At 40.5% G+C, this 16081-nt stretch overlaps 2 protein-coding genes across 9 annotated transcripts in view; one reads left to right on the top strand and one right to left on the bottom strand.

Moving 5' to 3' along the window:
- Positions 1–16081, bottom strand: part of LOC109040282 (uncharacterized) — a 105645-nt gene that overhangs the window by 48082 nt on the left and 41482 nt on the right. For all 8 annotated transcript variants that reach the window (XM_072305371.1, XM_019056161.2, XM_019056163.2 and 5 more), the window contains exons 13-15: positions 12617–12860; positions 8377–8420; positions 6810–6901 (exon numbers count right to left, since the gene is read on the bottom strand). In XM_072305371.1, coding sequence (XP_072161472.1) covers positions 6810–6901; positions 8377–8420; positions 12617–12860 — 380 coding nt within the window. The remainder of the gene's footprint in view (positions 1–6809; positions 6902–8376; positions 8421–12616; positions 12861–16081) is intronic.
- Positions 1–16081, top strand: part of LOC140225717 (uncharacterized) — a 47294-nt gene that overhangs the window by 2223 nt on the left and 28990 nt on the right. The window contains exons 2-3 of the mRNA XM_072305521.1: positions 10701–11041; positions 13162–13261. Coding sequence (XP_072161622.1) covers positions 10710–11041; positions 13162–13165 — 336 coding nt within the window. The 5' untranslated portion in view covers positions 10701–10709 and the 3' untranslated portion in view covers positions 13166–13261. The remainder of the gene's footprint in view (positions 1–10700; positions 11042–13161; positions 13262–16081) is intronic.

The raw sequence follows: 16081 nt of genomic DNA, 5'->3' as shown, positions 1-16081 counted from the left end.
TAAGGTGCCTAGAGTAAAAAAAAAACCATACTTGAAATAATGTATGTCTGTCCGTCAGTGTACCCTTTTTCTGTGTACAGCCATATCTCAAGTTCTATTTGTTCAATTTCATTTTGCATGGAGAACCTTATCTATGTTCTCTTTATGCACATTAAGTGATTATGGGGTACGCCAAAGTTGGGGGGGGGGGGGCTAGGGCTAAAACTTGATTTTTATCAAATTCACACGGAAAGCTCACTTTGACGAACTGCAGATTTTGTAGAAAGGCCTTTAATTCCTTGGAATTTGCACAAATCACCATCTGGATCATTCATGTAAGTTCCTAAATGATTTTTGGACTTATCTCAAAATTGAAGAGGGGCCAATAGCAAATGGTCAATCCTCCAATAAATGAGTCGAAACACTCCTGAGTATTAGCAGCAAGTGCTTTGGATCAGGTGAAACCTAGGATTTCAAATGTATTATCTCTAAAATTACTCCGTATATATCATGCAAAATTAGACGACCACTTAGGTACTCACATAGTATGAATCAATCACACGCCTGCATGCCGATAAGACTGGGGTCCAAATCCCGCTGACACGCCTTAAGTATTACTGGCTCTATAAATCCCGCATCATGATTCTAGGTCCAAATAAGTCACTAAACTCATTTTTTTATTTTAATATTAAGATCATTTTGAAAATAGTTACGGCAATGAGAAATAGATCAGTACCTAGTTCAATTAAAGATTCCATGTTAAAGCCGTGCCTTGATGCTGACTTTGCGACCTTTTACGAGGCCGGCGCGAAACGCCGACTTGAACTAGAAAGTTTATGTGTTGTCTCTGCACCACACCGCGAAGCGGTGGGCGGGCCGAGCCCCCCCCCCCCCCCCCCCCCATATGCCCGCCGGTGCCGGTTCGTGGAGAGAGGCACCGCGCATAAATGGGCCGAAGGCCAATTTTTTTGTAAATTCTTCTTACACTGATAATTTTATTGTACTTCTCCTTAAGGTATGTGCCTATTGACTCTATTCTTATTCGCGTATGGACAATATTGACTATTTTCGTAATATATTTGAGGGGGAGAGGGGTAAACGTCCTAGCTGATTCATAGGGAAGACAGTGGTTTGAGTTATTCAGTAAGATATTGGCTTGTTGACTCGAAAACATTTCCAAGTTGATAAGGTCCTTGTTTACTTTCTCGTTTTTTTTTTGGTCTATTGAATTTTATTCTTGAACTAGAGTTCTCCTATTAAGGTAACATGCTTGTTGCTTGTCCCTGGTTTACTAATAGATACTACATAAAGACCTAGGTTATGGTCATCATATTGGATTTCATGAATGTTTATGATGACATAGGCTTTCCTAGCGAATAAAAGGTTGTGGTGAGCAGGGAAATACGAGGGCTGTCCCAAAAGAAACCGGACTTTTGTCATAGAAGACGAACCAAGCGTCGTAATGAAGTTTTCTTGGACTTGTTTCAAAGCTAATAAGCTACTGAAGATGCTTGTTTTTACAGAATGCAAAAATTCGTATTAGTAAGGAAACTACACGCTTTGGAATGAAGGAAAGTCAAACTCGAGTTGCGATTTTTGTCTTTACTTCAAGACAAATTTAGATACAACTTAAGAAAAACCCAAGATTTAAGTTAAAAATTTGTTGCTCTATTCAAATGCTTAAAAGCTTACCAAGTCATAACCTATCCCCTTCAAAATACTTGCCAGCTTTATCGATGCATTTTTTTCCACCGTTTCTTCAACTGGGAGAAACACTGTTGGAAATCCTCAGGTTTGAATGATCGCAATTCCTTCAAGGTGACCTGACCTGGCTCGGTGTGATTTTTTCTTATTTCCACGACTTAAATTTACCTTGAAAGGTCGACGTTTTCAAACCATTCCGGAAATCCAAGAGAACACCCTATAGGAATTGCGATCAATCAAATCTGAGGATTTCTAACAGTGTTTCTCCCAATTGAAGAAACGGTGGCAAAAATGCATCGACAAAGCTGGCAAGTATTTTGAAGGGGATAGGTGATGACTTGGTAAGCTGCTTAAAATGTTAATTTCCTTATTTTTAAGCATTTGAATAAGAGAGCAACGAAGTTTTTAACTTAAAACCTGGGTTTTTTTAAAGTTGTATCTAAATTTGTCTTGAGATGAAGACAAAAATCGCAACTCGAGTTTGACTTTCCTTTATTCCAAAGCGTGTAGTTTCCTTACCAATACGAATTTTTGCATTCTGTAAAAACAAGCATCTTCAGTAGCTTATCAGCTTTCAAACAAGCCCAAGAAAACTTCATTACGACGCTCGGTTCGCCCTCTATGACAAAAGTCCGGTTTCTTTTGGGACAGCCCTCGTACCCTCGGAAGTTCCCGCAGCGTTTCCGGGCAGAGTGAGAGATAGGGTCAGCGCCTGTCCTTTTCCGCTAGAAAACACTTGTTTCTTCGGCGACAGGGCAGTGTGCTGTTTCAGCTACCTCCAACACGGGCCCAAGGCGCTCCGGAGGCTGTGAGCTTCCCTTGTCGCCACTGCAAAATTAGATCTGCGAGAGCGGCCGTGGCGCACGGAGTTCGATTTTCTTGTTGTTGTAGTTGTTGGCTAAGTCGGTCAGGTAGGTTTTTGTAGATTTGAGAAGGTAGTCAATTGGATATTTTGTACAGTGGGTCCCCCCTCCTTCTCCCCACTCACTCCTACATTTCAAATTTTTCCCGCCGTTGGGTTCTGGGCGTCTGCGCGTGAGAAGACAGATTCCCGTATTCGAGCTGCAGATGTGCGAAGAGTGAGCTTTTCCATTTCCGTTTCCGGAATTTCTCTTATATCCCATCAAAATGTGAGTACATTTTCTCTGTGAGTTGGTCCCCTTTTGGGGCCAACTAGATTTATTTTCATGAGCTCCGCTCCGGTCGATTTGCGGGTGAGAGTCTTCTTTTTTTTGAATTACTCATTCTTCAGTGTTGCGTCCTGTGTTCGCTTAGGCCCACGGCATGGCCTGCTCGACAAATCCTCTGTGTTCATTATTGTAGTTCGTTATCCTGACTAGTTCCTTTTATCTTTATTTCTGTAGTACAGTTTAGCCGGACCTGTACAATTTACTATAGTCAGTCGGTTTCTCGTTCTACTTCTATTCCTTCCTCTCTCTCTTTTTATTACTGTCAAGCCACTGGTTTATCCCCATTGTTTCTTGTACTATTTTCCTGATATAAAAACTGATTTATTATGAGCGCATTTGGCTATTTTGTCATTCCTCCCCTATCATTATTGTTATATTTTTTATTAGCCCCCCGCCCCGGGTCTCACTTTATTTTACCTTTGTTTCGTCTTTATTCCATTTTTTTTCTTCCGAAAGAGCAAGAGGCTTGGTCTGGCTGCTTGGCTTGATTGGTCCGGCCAATCAGCTCCTTCAATCCTCCTCTTCGTCTATCTACCTTTCCTTAAAGCAAGAGGCACGGTCTGGCAAGTTAGCCCTAGGGGTTGTCTCATTATTTTTCTTCAGACAAGGGAAAGAGTTACGGTCTGGCCGAATCTTGACAGGTCTGGCCAGTCTGCCCTTGTCTGTCATCTTTTTCTTCTTCCCCTCCAAACCCTCCCTTCTGAGAAGAGGGGGGTTATTCTCCTTTTTTTTCTTTTCTTTTTTTTTTGTCGCCACAGGGTTGACTTGTTTAAGGTTAGATTGGTCTTGAGTACTGACAATTCTGGAGATCTTTGTTGTAGTATTGTCATAATTTAGATTAAAGATGGGTGTGTCGGGTTACTAACTACGACGGGTGTTTCTGAATTTTCATTATCAGAGAGAGGAGTTTGGGGTGAGGAACCCCCAGGGTCAGGGGTTGTCTCGTTTGGAGGCATGAAGAAGGGAGTGAAAAAATGAGCTAGACTTACATGATGAGAAAAAGAAAAAAGATAAAATAAGAACTTAAACCAACAGAAACAGAACTCTTGGCCACTTGCCCCAGTAGCAAGAAAAAAGCACCAATAATAAAAAGGACTAGAAACTTTTCAGGAAGACAAGTACATGCTCTGCGAGCTTATCGTTGAGTGCATTTCTTTTCTTTCAATCGGCTGAAAATGAAAATTAATGCCGAATCTTAAACAATTTCTTTTTTCTTTTCAATGTCAGAAAATGATTCAGTGACCTTGAATTATTTTCTTAAGAGATCACACCATATGATAAAAAATTGTTCAAAGGCTCAAATCCATCAACAACTGCAGAGAATATGAATGAAAGTGTAAATAGTGACTCAAAAGAGTCCCAATAAAGGGTTTTAAGAATCCTTAGAGTTGAGATGGGCGAGGTTTGGAGGCCAAAATTACCCCAAACCTAAGTTTTAGGACCCTCTAAATGACTTGAGATGGTTAAAATAAAAATCCATAGACAGGGGATTTTGCTAATCTCATCAGGAGACACCCTTGAAACAACAGAATAAAATTTTTACACATGCCAACAATCTGTGTCGTGATTGCTTTTGACACAAAAAGGTATGCATCAGTGAAAATCGCCAAATACAAGAGGGGCATTCAGCAAACCAGATTAAGAGAGAGGCAAAAGAATAATTTTTAAAGATTCAAAAAGATAATTAAGAGGATGACCGGATACTCGTTCAAGATTCTATTCTCAATTTCGGTTGATAAAGTGCAGGGTGTCTAGCAAATTTTTCTTTTCATTCTCCCTGACTTTCAAGGTTTTCCCTGACCTATCGAATTTTCTTTCTCCCTGACTTTCCATGACCTTTTACCAAAATTTCCTTTCAGTCTGTATGATGTTTTCCACCCTTCAAAGCAATGGATAACATTTCAAGAATAAAAACCTTTCTAGGGTCCTTGGGTGTCAACATAGACTCTCATAAAAAAGATTCCTTTCTTCCTTCCACTATACCATCATAATTTGTACTTAATGGTAATGCTTTGGAAGATCTTTGCTTACTACTTCAAAAAACCTTATAGAAATTTGCAACTTCGATAATTAAATAAATAGAGGAAAGAATAGTACACTTCCAGAGGTGTCGCGGACGCTAAAAGAGGCGTCGCGGACGCTTTAAAGGCGTCGTTGACGCTTCAAAAGGCGTCGCGGACACTTCCAGAGGTGTCGCGGACGCTAAAAGAGGTGTCGCGGACGCTTTAAAGGCGTCGTGGACGCTTCAAAAGGCGTCGCGGACACTTCCAGAGATATCGCGGACACTTCCAGAGGTGTCGTGGACGCTAAAGGAGGCGTCGCGGACGCAACAAAGCGATAGAGAGAGGGAGCACCACTGGTTAGCACCATAGAATAAAGAGACTACGCTACGTATTCTCTTAGAGACTACGCTACGTAGTCTCTTTATTCTATGTCAGTACTAACGGTTCAGATGGCACCTCAGACCAGGAGAGAGCGCTGCACGGCTAAATATCGAAGCGCCGTAAAGTTATGCAAAAAATCGCGATCTTCGACGGGAGTTCGCTTCTCTCCCGGTTTTGTGTTCTTCTTCCCTGACTTTCCCTGACTTTCCCTGACTTCTCCCTGACTTTCCCTGACTTTCCCGGTCGCTAGACACCCTGAAATGTTCAGTATGGGCCAAAATTAACTTTGAATAATGAATGGCAAAAAAATCATTAATCTTAAAAGTGAATGAATTTTCTCTAAATGATGGTCATTTCAGTAACTTTCCGCTCACTTTTTAAGAGGTATATTCGCTTTCCACCAGGAAAATTGGTTCACAAACATTCATTCAGGGAATGGTAGATGTGGTGTTTAAACCCTGTACGTCATGTATGAGTCAAAATGGGGAGGGAGGGCTGGGTTTTGAACCTGGTTGTTCTGACATGGGAATGACCCCAGTGAATTTAGCTATTACACATTCAAAGACCATGGATCAATTGCTTATCAAAAATTGAGAATTCTATAAATGTGGATTCTGACGATTTTTAAGGATTGAATAATGAAATTGGACGTATTTCTATCAAACGGAACTAAGCGCCAAAACTTTATTTCCAGATTCTGATGGATTTGGGTTTTCCATCACTTAAGCTAATCAGAGTTATAATTATATCCCTAAAAAACTCCTTTCATCCCGTAGGAGCAGTGTATGAAAAATCATAAAACTGAGAATGGAGGATGACAAAGTAAAGCAGACAAAACTATGTGTGGTTTCGTTTGATTTAATGCGCTAGCCGGGCTACTGCGTTCTGTCAAACAGAACTATGTGCAGTCGATAGACACTCGAGCAGCGGAGCTCTGCGGAAACAGCAAATGAGAGCCGGCGACGATCAAGTTGAAACTTGTCTACGGCTCAGATGAACCAGATGAGCTGTCAACACCATAGAATAACAAAACTAACGCTTATGGAGGGGACACCCCTGTAAGCTGCCGTTGTGGCACGCGCCTGGTGTGTCCAGGTTAGGTTAGGTCCAGTTGCCCTATACTTCTCTGAACCCACCAGCTCTTTGCAGGGTTGTCAAACGTAAATAGTGGTACCCAGCTAATTGCAGAGTTGCCAAATGTAATGAGCATCTGAGCGAACTGCAACTCAACTTTCCTCAACTTAAGAATACCTTAGAAGAAGAAAAACAAATTATTAGTAGAGCGCTGAGATAGGGGGGTTTAAATAACTTGCTGGGCTGCCATTTTTAAAAACCATCATTTTGGTTCTACTACGAAATTGTTTCTTTGACCTGCAACGCTATAATAATATTTAGTTTGACCCTTGAAAGTTACTGAACTGTATCACGATTTCCACAAAAGCGCGACTAATTTTCGTACGAACAGTCATAGATACAGATAGGATTTAGTTAAGATATAAATGATAATGAAAAAATTAATAATGAAATAAAAGAAGTTAGGAAAAAATCATACCATTTCATCATCAAAGAAACCTTGGTCGTCAGTCCTTTGCTGACCCAAAAGACGGTCTGTTTCCAAGTCAGTGTCAGCTTCATCAGTTCCTCCTGGACAAAATTGAAAAACCGATGAAAAGGAAAAATTCCTGTTCTTTCATCTTTAATTATACATCTGAAGGCAAAAGGTGTTATTCTTAACTTCCTGTTTAACGGTATACACGCCATAATTTTAGTGTTTCCTATGAAGTGCCATTCAATATAGTAAGAATGAATCCCAGATAATTTATGTAAGATGAATTTGGAAACATCAGTCATTACGCATGGAACCATTGCTACCCTCCATTTCCCTGACTGGATAGCTTTCTGAGCCTTTCAAACTTCATTTGAAAAGCAAGAAAATACGGGTTACCTCCATCTCCAGTAAGATCCCGAAGATAAATTTCAGTTGGGAAACTCCCTTTGTTGGATCACAAACCTATTTTCACTCTACTTTCAATGCAATCTGACCGATTCCTCAGAAGCCTCGGGCTATAAGTAGATGAAGATGGCATGATCACACTATTAAACAATCCTAAAATTGTAAAGGACTACGTGCAAAACGGGCCATTTGGGGCTCGGGGCGGATACCTTTGAGACTTGCCCTATTCATTCACCTAACAATGCCCCATCTTTTCTCAAAGTTTCAAGCCCCCCAAAAATTTTATGGGGATGCGGCGGGGGGTCAAAGCTAGGTTAGGTCGCGCGGCGACGAATCAGGAGACATGTGGCAACAATGCGAGGTCCGCAGAGGAGTGTGATTCGCCGAACTGAGAGGGAGGGGACGTTTTCCTTCCGATCAACGCCGCGCGCGCAGTTTAAAATAGCCGATTTTCCCGACCTTCGCTCCTTTTCGCTCTTATAACTCGCGACCAAAACATTTCCCCAGCATGCGGTAAAGAGCTAGAGGGGCTACAGAGAGTCAGAAACAACATATCAGTTTTCATCAAAATAAAAAAATAACATTTTTTAAATCGGCCCAAACGTTAAAAAATAAGGGGTCTTTTTCGAGTGTTCCGGTGCTTCGGAGTCGATAACTCAAGCTGAAGTTGACAAAACTCTATGATGTTATACAGTTTCTGAAAGCTCTCGTCACGCTGAATACGCTCGTTTAAACCGCGTTTTCCAAAACTTCTTGGTTTTCGAGTAATGAATTCGCGAAAATTTTGCCGGTTTATAACTTTGACCCCCCGCCGCGTCTTCCCAAAATTTTTGGGGGGCTTGAAACTTTGGGAAAAGATGGGGCATTGTTAGATGAATGAATAGGGCAAGTCTCAAAGGTATCCGCCCCGAACCCTAAATGGCCCGTTTTGCACGTAGTCATTTCTATGGGTGCGATTATGACTTTGCTATTTGTTCTGAGACATGTCCATGTTCAACTTTGAGATTAACCTGATGTCTCTTGTGCTTCGTAGATTGCAAGATTCAGGATTTTCTGTACTTCTCATGTAAGAAAATGATTTTCTTACTTTTTACTTTTTAAGATAATATTCCTACTTTCACAAGAAAAAAGCATCACAAAATAGAGCTGAGCAAAAATACATTACCTTCATCTCCACTTGCACCTGACACGATTTGTCCACTCTTCTTCCTGTGAAGGGAGAAAAACAACAAAATTATCAGTGACTTTACTTTTGCTAAAATTTTATCAGGGAGGTGGCTGAGATCAAAAGTTGTTTGACAACAGTTCGAAAATATTAGCTGATATAGGCTCCAGACCTTGTTCTCTTGTGCTTCTGTCCGTACCAATTCAATTGCCTTTTACATCTGTCACTGTTTAGATTGAGCAGGAATAATATTCTCGATTCTTCAAGACAAAATAGTGACCCTGATGTGATAAATAAAGCCAACAATGAAAATCGATAGAGACCTCATCTTCTCAAGATTAATAAAGACCCAAATTCTCACTGAAAAACCTAAAATTATTGCTGAAAACTGCAAAATTATTGCTTGAAATTTACTATAATTCCTTACAATTTTCCAAGGAATTCACACAAACTTTCTCTTGTGAAAAATTAACTTGCCCAGTTAAGTTTGGCAATAGCTGATGTGGCTTGGTTCTTTTCTGTTAAATGCGGTCCAACTGTGTATAGTTTTTTTGGATTTGCACGGTTCTTGTAGCTTGTGGTACACACAAAAATTTGTTTTTGTAGGAATTTTCATTTTACTACAGTCTTGAAATCCACGGAATCTGAACAAAAACCAATCTAAATGAAACTTAAGCTGTTCACCTTTCTAACGAACACAAGATCATCCCAGAAAAAGGTCTAGTTTCCGAGCTACGACCGCTCAAAGTTGGCCAATGTTGCTTTTATGCAATCAGAAACCACTAATAGGGCTTCACGGCGTTCAATTAATTGTGTGGCAGGTCTCTCTAATGATCCATTCATTACAAGGAACAGTCAGACATCTGAATCAGACAGTTTTTTAGCTAAGGCTTCTAGGTTGCAACGTTGCCATTATTTAAAGTGAAAATTTTTATAAGTTCATAAACCTGCTGCATTTGACTCTAATTAGATAATCTTTTTTTTAAAATTTCACCCTTGATACAGCTTTTCCATGGTGCATAGGTTAATAGGTATACCCAGCACTGGGTGTCACTTATGCGATTTTAACGGTTCATTAGGAAATTCATACAAACACAACTTTTTGTGTTTACCAAAAACCGCGTTGTGGCCGCCCAGTGCCAAGTAAGCCCAAACAACTATACATTGTACACAGATAGAAAGCTCTATTTAAGAGGAACATTTTAAAAAAAAAGTCCATTGAAATCCGTTGAGATGCAGAGTAGTTATACAGTAGTCTCCGGGTTATCTGAACACAGTATTATCCGAACTCCGGATTATCCAAACTGATTTGGCGAGCACGCGCGGCCGAATTTCGGGCCGTGCCGGACTGTGTCGGGTGCAACACCTGATAGTGCAAAGGTCGAGTAGTGAACCGGAAGGCAGCGCTTGTTATTTAATTAGTACCTTGCCGACCGGGTCCAGAGTGACTTCTTTAGTTTGACGTTGTGCTAAGTTTAGTTAAGTTAGGTTTTCCGTCGGTTTTGTTCCGTTCGTGTTTAATTAGTTTGTCTTGGGCTCGGTTTTTTTCGGTTTTCTTTCGTTCCGCATATTTTTTTATTTGTTCATGTCATATTATTTGTTTTTTTGGGTCTATAGTTTCACATCCTGTTCGGTAAAAAAAAAATGAGCAAAAGGAAAGCGACAGAAGGAGTGTGGGGAGAATTACAATCGACAACGAAAAGAAAGAAGACTGTGATAACTGTAGCAAACAAATAAGAAAATAGCAGACGAATTTGGCGTTGGAAAAAGCACAGTGAGTGGCTGGAGGAAAAGAAGAAAAACTCTAGAACAATGAGCTACAAAACAGTTTGACAGTTGTTTGGCAGAAATGAGAAAGTCCATGAAGTCCGGCAAATATGAAAAAGTGGAGGATGCCTTGTACATGTGGATGAATGACGCTAGATTAAAAGGCATCCCCTTGAGTGGGCCCATACTCAAAGAGAAATGGGCTCATTTTGTAACGAAGATAGAGGGTCTAAACATAGAAATGTCAGAGGGGCTCCTGAACCGATTCAAATCCCATCATAGTGTTTGACGACTCTGAATTGTGGGTGAGATACTGAGTGCCGATATCAACTCTGTAGAACCAATTAAAATAAATATTTTGCACAATTTTGCCAACATAGATCCGCTGGCAGCCTTGAAAGTCATTGATATTGTAGATGTCATCCATTGGTTTTCAAATGCTAGGGATAATATTTCCCCACTTACTCTTGTGAAATCTTGGAAACGTTTGCTTGATCACAAGGTAGATTACGACGATATAGACAATGCTGCCTTAAACATTATTGAATTTGTTGCAGCGATTCCGGATGACAGAAAAATTGACAGAGAAACACGTGTCTAACTGGATGGCAGCTGACGCAATCCAAACCCTCACTGGCGAAGAAATTATTGACATGGTTGCTGACCCGGAAGATGACACAGATGAAGTACAAGAGGAGGTTCCGGACCAAATGTTCATCTTGCACTCAGACGGCTTCGAAACTTTTACGGATGCTCTTAATTGTGTTGCCGAACAGGAGAAATATGCAGCTGCATATATGTCTTTCCTCCATCACTGGTGTGATCTGGCGGCTCAAAAACACGCTGCGGCACAGAAGCAACGCCGAATCACATTCTACTTTCAACCAATGCAACTGAGGTAAGAGCTCTAATTCATTGTCTATTATTTGGTGTTGGTGTTCCATCGATTATCCGAACCAGCCCGGCCCCAATTAGTTCGGATAACGCGGAGACTACAGTGCGTAGCTCAGCGGACAACATTCAATGTGTAACCATCCGTAGAACTGATCACCGCCAAAAAGGACAACCTTGATGTTAACGAATGCCTCTTGTGGGTCAGAAACCTTCGGGTCTCTGGCCCTCTTTACTGCAGGCTATCCAAGTGGGGATATCGGGTTCGACGCACCCGCAGAGCTGAGTCATGTGTAGGCTGCCCCCTTCTGGGGCCGCATAAGATCGGGTGCCTCGAGGGCTGAGCGAGACGTAGCTGGTCTGCCCTCCCTGCCCTCCAGTCCTCGGCTCCAGAGCCCTGTCGTGGGGTTGCCGCAGGGTTTGGCGCAAGCTGGGCCTAGGCTCTCCTCCTTCACCCATGACTCCGGGTACAATGATGGCTTCGGCAGATCGGTCCCGGGGGATGGGGGGACCCTCCCCCAAGTGGGGGGCCTGAGGGGCGCCGGCTTTACCGGGACCGGGGTTGGGGACTGCCGTTCGAAGAGTGCCTTAGGGACATCCAACGGGAGGATAGAGCGTCCAATGGACCACACTTGCACGGGGTGTGGCCTGGAGGGGTTTTTTCTCATCAAAATTTCACACAAAACACGTTGAACATATCAGAAGCTAACAAAATTAACTTACAGTGATAACTACCAACTTCGAAAATTACTTTGGTAATTTACACTATAAGCAGTGAATTTGAACTTCCCGCTCAAGAGAAAACAATAATCTCCTCATAGGCCCAATTAGGCATTCATTTTTTTAGCTAGAGCTTGGTTTCTCACACATTTACTTCCTTTCCTGATACATGGTATTTTTAATTTTGTCAAAAAATTTAATACACAGGAGAACTCTCCCCTTTTATAATACACCAAAATGACTCTGGTGCTCAATTTGACACGAGTCAACTCCAGTTTAGTTTGTGGGCAGGAAGTGTGAATTAAAGTGGACAGAAACCGTTATTTTCTAATTTATAAATTAAATTTGGGAAGTTTTATTGTACCTGCCGAAACTTCTACCTATTCTGTTCGTTTGTTGTGCTGAAATCCTTTTTCTTCCCATCCCTTGAAAATCGCACAAGAAAATCCTGGCTCCTGATTGGTTAAGAGGTATGTTACTTCTCCACTGATCAAGAGCCTCTGACAACCTTACAATGGAAAAACATGGATGACAAAAAGATAAGTTAGAGTCATCCCAAGTCAAAACGACTACGCCAGGAACCTGACCATTTCCAATTTTATTTAGTTCAAAATTAGTGTGCAGCATTAGTTTCTCATTTCATAACACTAATTAAAAGGTTTTTCCTATTACACTTCTTTACCAAGATATCGACTTGTAAGGATTAAATAAATTCTACAGCTCATTTCAGCGATTCTTACTTGTATGACTGTTGAAATTATAAAATTGACCCTGTGCATAAAATTTTAACTAAATTGAAGACTCTCAGGTTCCTAACAAAGTTTCTTTAACATAGAGGGACTTATAGGTACTCTGAACAGACCTGGGTATCCAAACGGGGGTAACTGGTTGATGAGTTTCAAGATTTTCTTCTATCATGTCGTTTGATAAAGGAGGAGGTAAAGGAAGAGTTCTGGTGCGTTGGAGAGTAAGTCTGATATCTTTTATTGCAGCTTCAACACCACCTGAATCGCAAAGCTGCTGAGAGGTAAAAGAAGAATCCTTGTGATGTCTATCATAGTTCCCATACTCTGTGGGGGTGGAAGGAAGAGTAGTGCATACTGAACCTGAAAATAAACACAGAATAAATAAAAATTGGAACCAAACAATATCTTTTGTTTGATCTTGAATTTTAAAAAAAAATTGAGAGTCCTCGTATTCAAAGCCATTAGAAATTTACTACTCTAGAAATAATTGAAAAAAAAAAATTATTTTATAAATCTTTCGAAAGATCCGATTAACATACACAGCATTAATAATACTAACATAATGCTACTTCTATCATTTTCTTCATAATGTTTCACCCTGTTCCACTCCCATGATCTATCAGTATAGATACTTTTGAACTCATCAAGTCTGGCTTGGCAGATGAAAAAACGCTCCTGTGGCCCATTGGAAGGACTCAAATGTAGCACACAGCAGATTCATAATGCTAAATAATCATCCCGGGAGGCCTAATTAAAGTCAGGTAAAAATTTTTTTCAGTGTTTCGACATGTTTTTTGCCCATAATCTTTTAAGAATCGCCTCTTGCCTTAAAACATTACTTGCATACATTATCAAGCTTTTCTGAGACGATAAAATCCTCTACTAATCTCATTATTATTTTGGATGGTTTTTGTAAAATTTGAAGATGTTTATCTTTAAGAGCATGACAACAACTAGGAAAACCATAGCAAATCATATTCTTTGCAACAGTACTTTTAATATAGATCCTAAAGACAAGGAGGAAATTAATCGCGAGCCGAAGTTTTTGTACTAAAATGTTCAAGATCATGAGAGCTTAGAAGATTGATACGAGTTCACACTGCAAATCAGTGAGCCTTGAAAGTGGTGTTCTGGATTTGAAATATTGTAATTTTAAAAACAAAATGATTTTTTTGAAGGAGCATCAGTAATTTCCGACCTCAGTTACTCCCGAAAAACTTTGAAAATTCATTTTGCACGGTTTGAGCATTGAATCTAATTTAATAGCACTCGAATCAAGTTCTGGTACCATAGTGCGGCCCTTGAATTCATCAGTTACCGCGCAGGGAGCGGCAACTTCAATATTTCATAACTCTCAAACTGTTCGGTTCCTCAGCTTGATGGAGCAATCTTTGAATGGGGTAAAAGACAAATAATTTAAAAAAACTGGTTGTGGTTCAAATAAACCATTAAGATCTTAGTGAATTTTTTATTTGAAAGTAATTTTTTTACTCAAAAATAAAAAAAATGCAAATAAGTTGACTGACAGATGTAATTTCCGGATTTCAATCTTAAGAATCTTAAAGATGCAAATTTAGACGATTTTTTGTCAATATCTGAACTCTACATTGTAATGCACCCGGGGTAAGTCGGGTGTTGGGTCCCGTAGCCTTGAGCCTGTCTGCTTTGGGGGCGCAGCGTATCTTGATACGAGGGAAATAACCTCTAACACGACTTTGATGGGGATCACACTTATGAACTGACACAAACGAATTTCGTGACCACAAAAATGCACCCAACACAACTAAGCAGGCCAATCTCCGAGTGCTTAGGGCATCGAAATTCCACGAACTTACACTCTCCCAAAACACGTAGCCGACTCCCCGGAGTTAAAGTTGAAGCTAGCCGAACTTAGCTCCGGCCCCGAAAAACAGGCCATGAGACATCACTCGTAGCAATCCAAAACCCAAAATACTTGGTGCAAAGGACACACACAATTTCCCCGGATATTGCGTGTGATCCATTGCAATATCTTTTTTCGTTCAGAAGACATCCCTTAGATGACGAACCAGGTCTACGAGGCCCGGCGGCTTCTTACTTTTCACACCACGGAAGCTGTAACTGTCCAAGAGGTCTGTCCTTCACAAATAACTCTGCAAAAACTCTGCAGAACATAATTCTTGAAAAAAAATGTTTTTGACATTTTTTTTAGGCACAGCAATTTTTACTTTCTCGCTCCCCTAGATTTTTTTCATGCCTACCCCTAGAATGACTAACCCCGGCCTGCAAGGCCCGTATTGACAGTACATATATGGTTATTTGATAGCCGTGATGCTTTTTTCTCTGTTTTTTGAAGAATTTTATGATTTTCATACTTGGTCTTCTATAACCAAGGTCCTAAATTCTCTTTCCACCCATATGCGGCTCCCCTCTAAATCTCCCCCTCCTCTCACCAGTCCCCTCAGATCTAGGTGCCTCTCATTATAAACACATCTTTACATCTTTTTTTGAGATTTTGAGGAAGTTACATTGAGGAAACACCATTACCCCTAGAAGTACACTTGAATTTGAGAGGTTGGGGGCAACCTTACCCACTCCTACCCCCTCCCCCTCCTTCCGGTAACCAAAAAAATTAGTACTTTCCGATATGTTTCTTTCAAAGAGAGGCCTGCAACCCATTCATTGTTGGGGTAGAAACAATAGGCACCCATCATCCCTCCTTAAAGAGCTCAAGTACCTGGACGGAAAAATGTTTGCTGTTGAAAAATTAATCTTCTAGCATGAAAATTTGGTCCCAGCGCAAAATTACAATGAAAACGCATTTCAATTCTGTCTAATTATCGTAATTCACAGCGAATAAACGACATTTGCAGGAAATCACGGTCAATTGCTAATGCCATATGTCAGCTTAAATTTAAGATAATTGGACTGAACTTCAGTGCGTTTTTATGAAAATTTTGTTTTGGAACTAAATTTTCATGCTAAAAGATAAATTTTACAACTGCAAAAAAATTTCGGTCGGGGTAATAGAGCTCTTTATGGAGGGTTGAAGAGTGCCCATCGGTTCTACCCTGACAATGAACAGGTTGCAGGCCTCTCTTCCCTGCACAATAGAGGGGGGGGGGGTGTCCAGCGAGCGGTATGGTCATCAAGGCCAAGAGAGATGCGTTGCCATTTACGGATTTTAATGCCAAATAAAAAGTCTTAGGTTTCGTGGAATGGACTATAAAGACGATTTATGTCCACATCAAACTTGGAAAAAATCACACGTAATGGCACTTCAATGTTACCAACCAGCCAGATGTGTATTGCTAGGAAGTTAAAGATAAATTACGCGGCTGGTAGGGCACTACACTGTTAAGCTTCACAATTGCTACAGATTTTGAGATACCTTATCAAATTTCAGTTTAGCTGAAAGGTAAAACAGTCAACCTTATTTCTGTTGCAAGCTGTTACAAACAAAAAGTTAATCCACGATTATTGCACAATGGACCACTAGACAAGGTACGAATTTAAGTATTCTGATACATGTTCCTTAATCAGAATTTCACAAAGAACTTGATTCGTGCAACGAAAATTACTGAAACTGACTCCTAACGAAG

This window comes from Bemisia tabaci, chromosome 1 (assembly GCF_918797505.1).
Source record: "Bemisia tabaci chromosome 1, PGI_BMITA_v3".
Classification (NCBI taxonomy): Eukaryota; Metazoa; Arthropoda; class Insecta; order Hemiptera; family Aleyrodidae; genus Bemisia; species Bemisia tabaci.
Note: the sequence above shows the minus strand (reverse complement) of the source record. Positions and strands in the feature narration are given on the sequence as shown.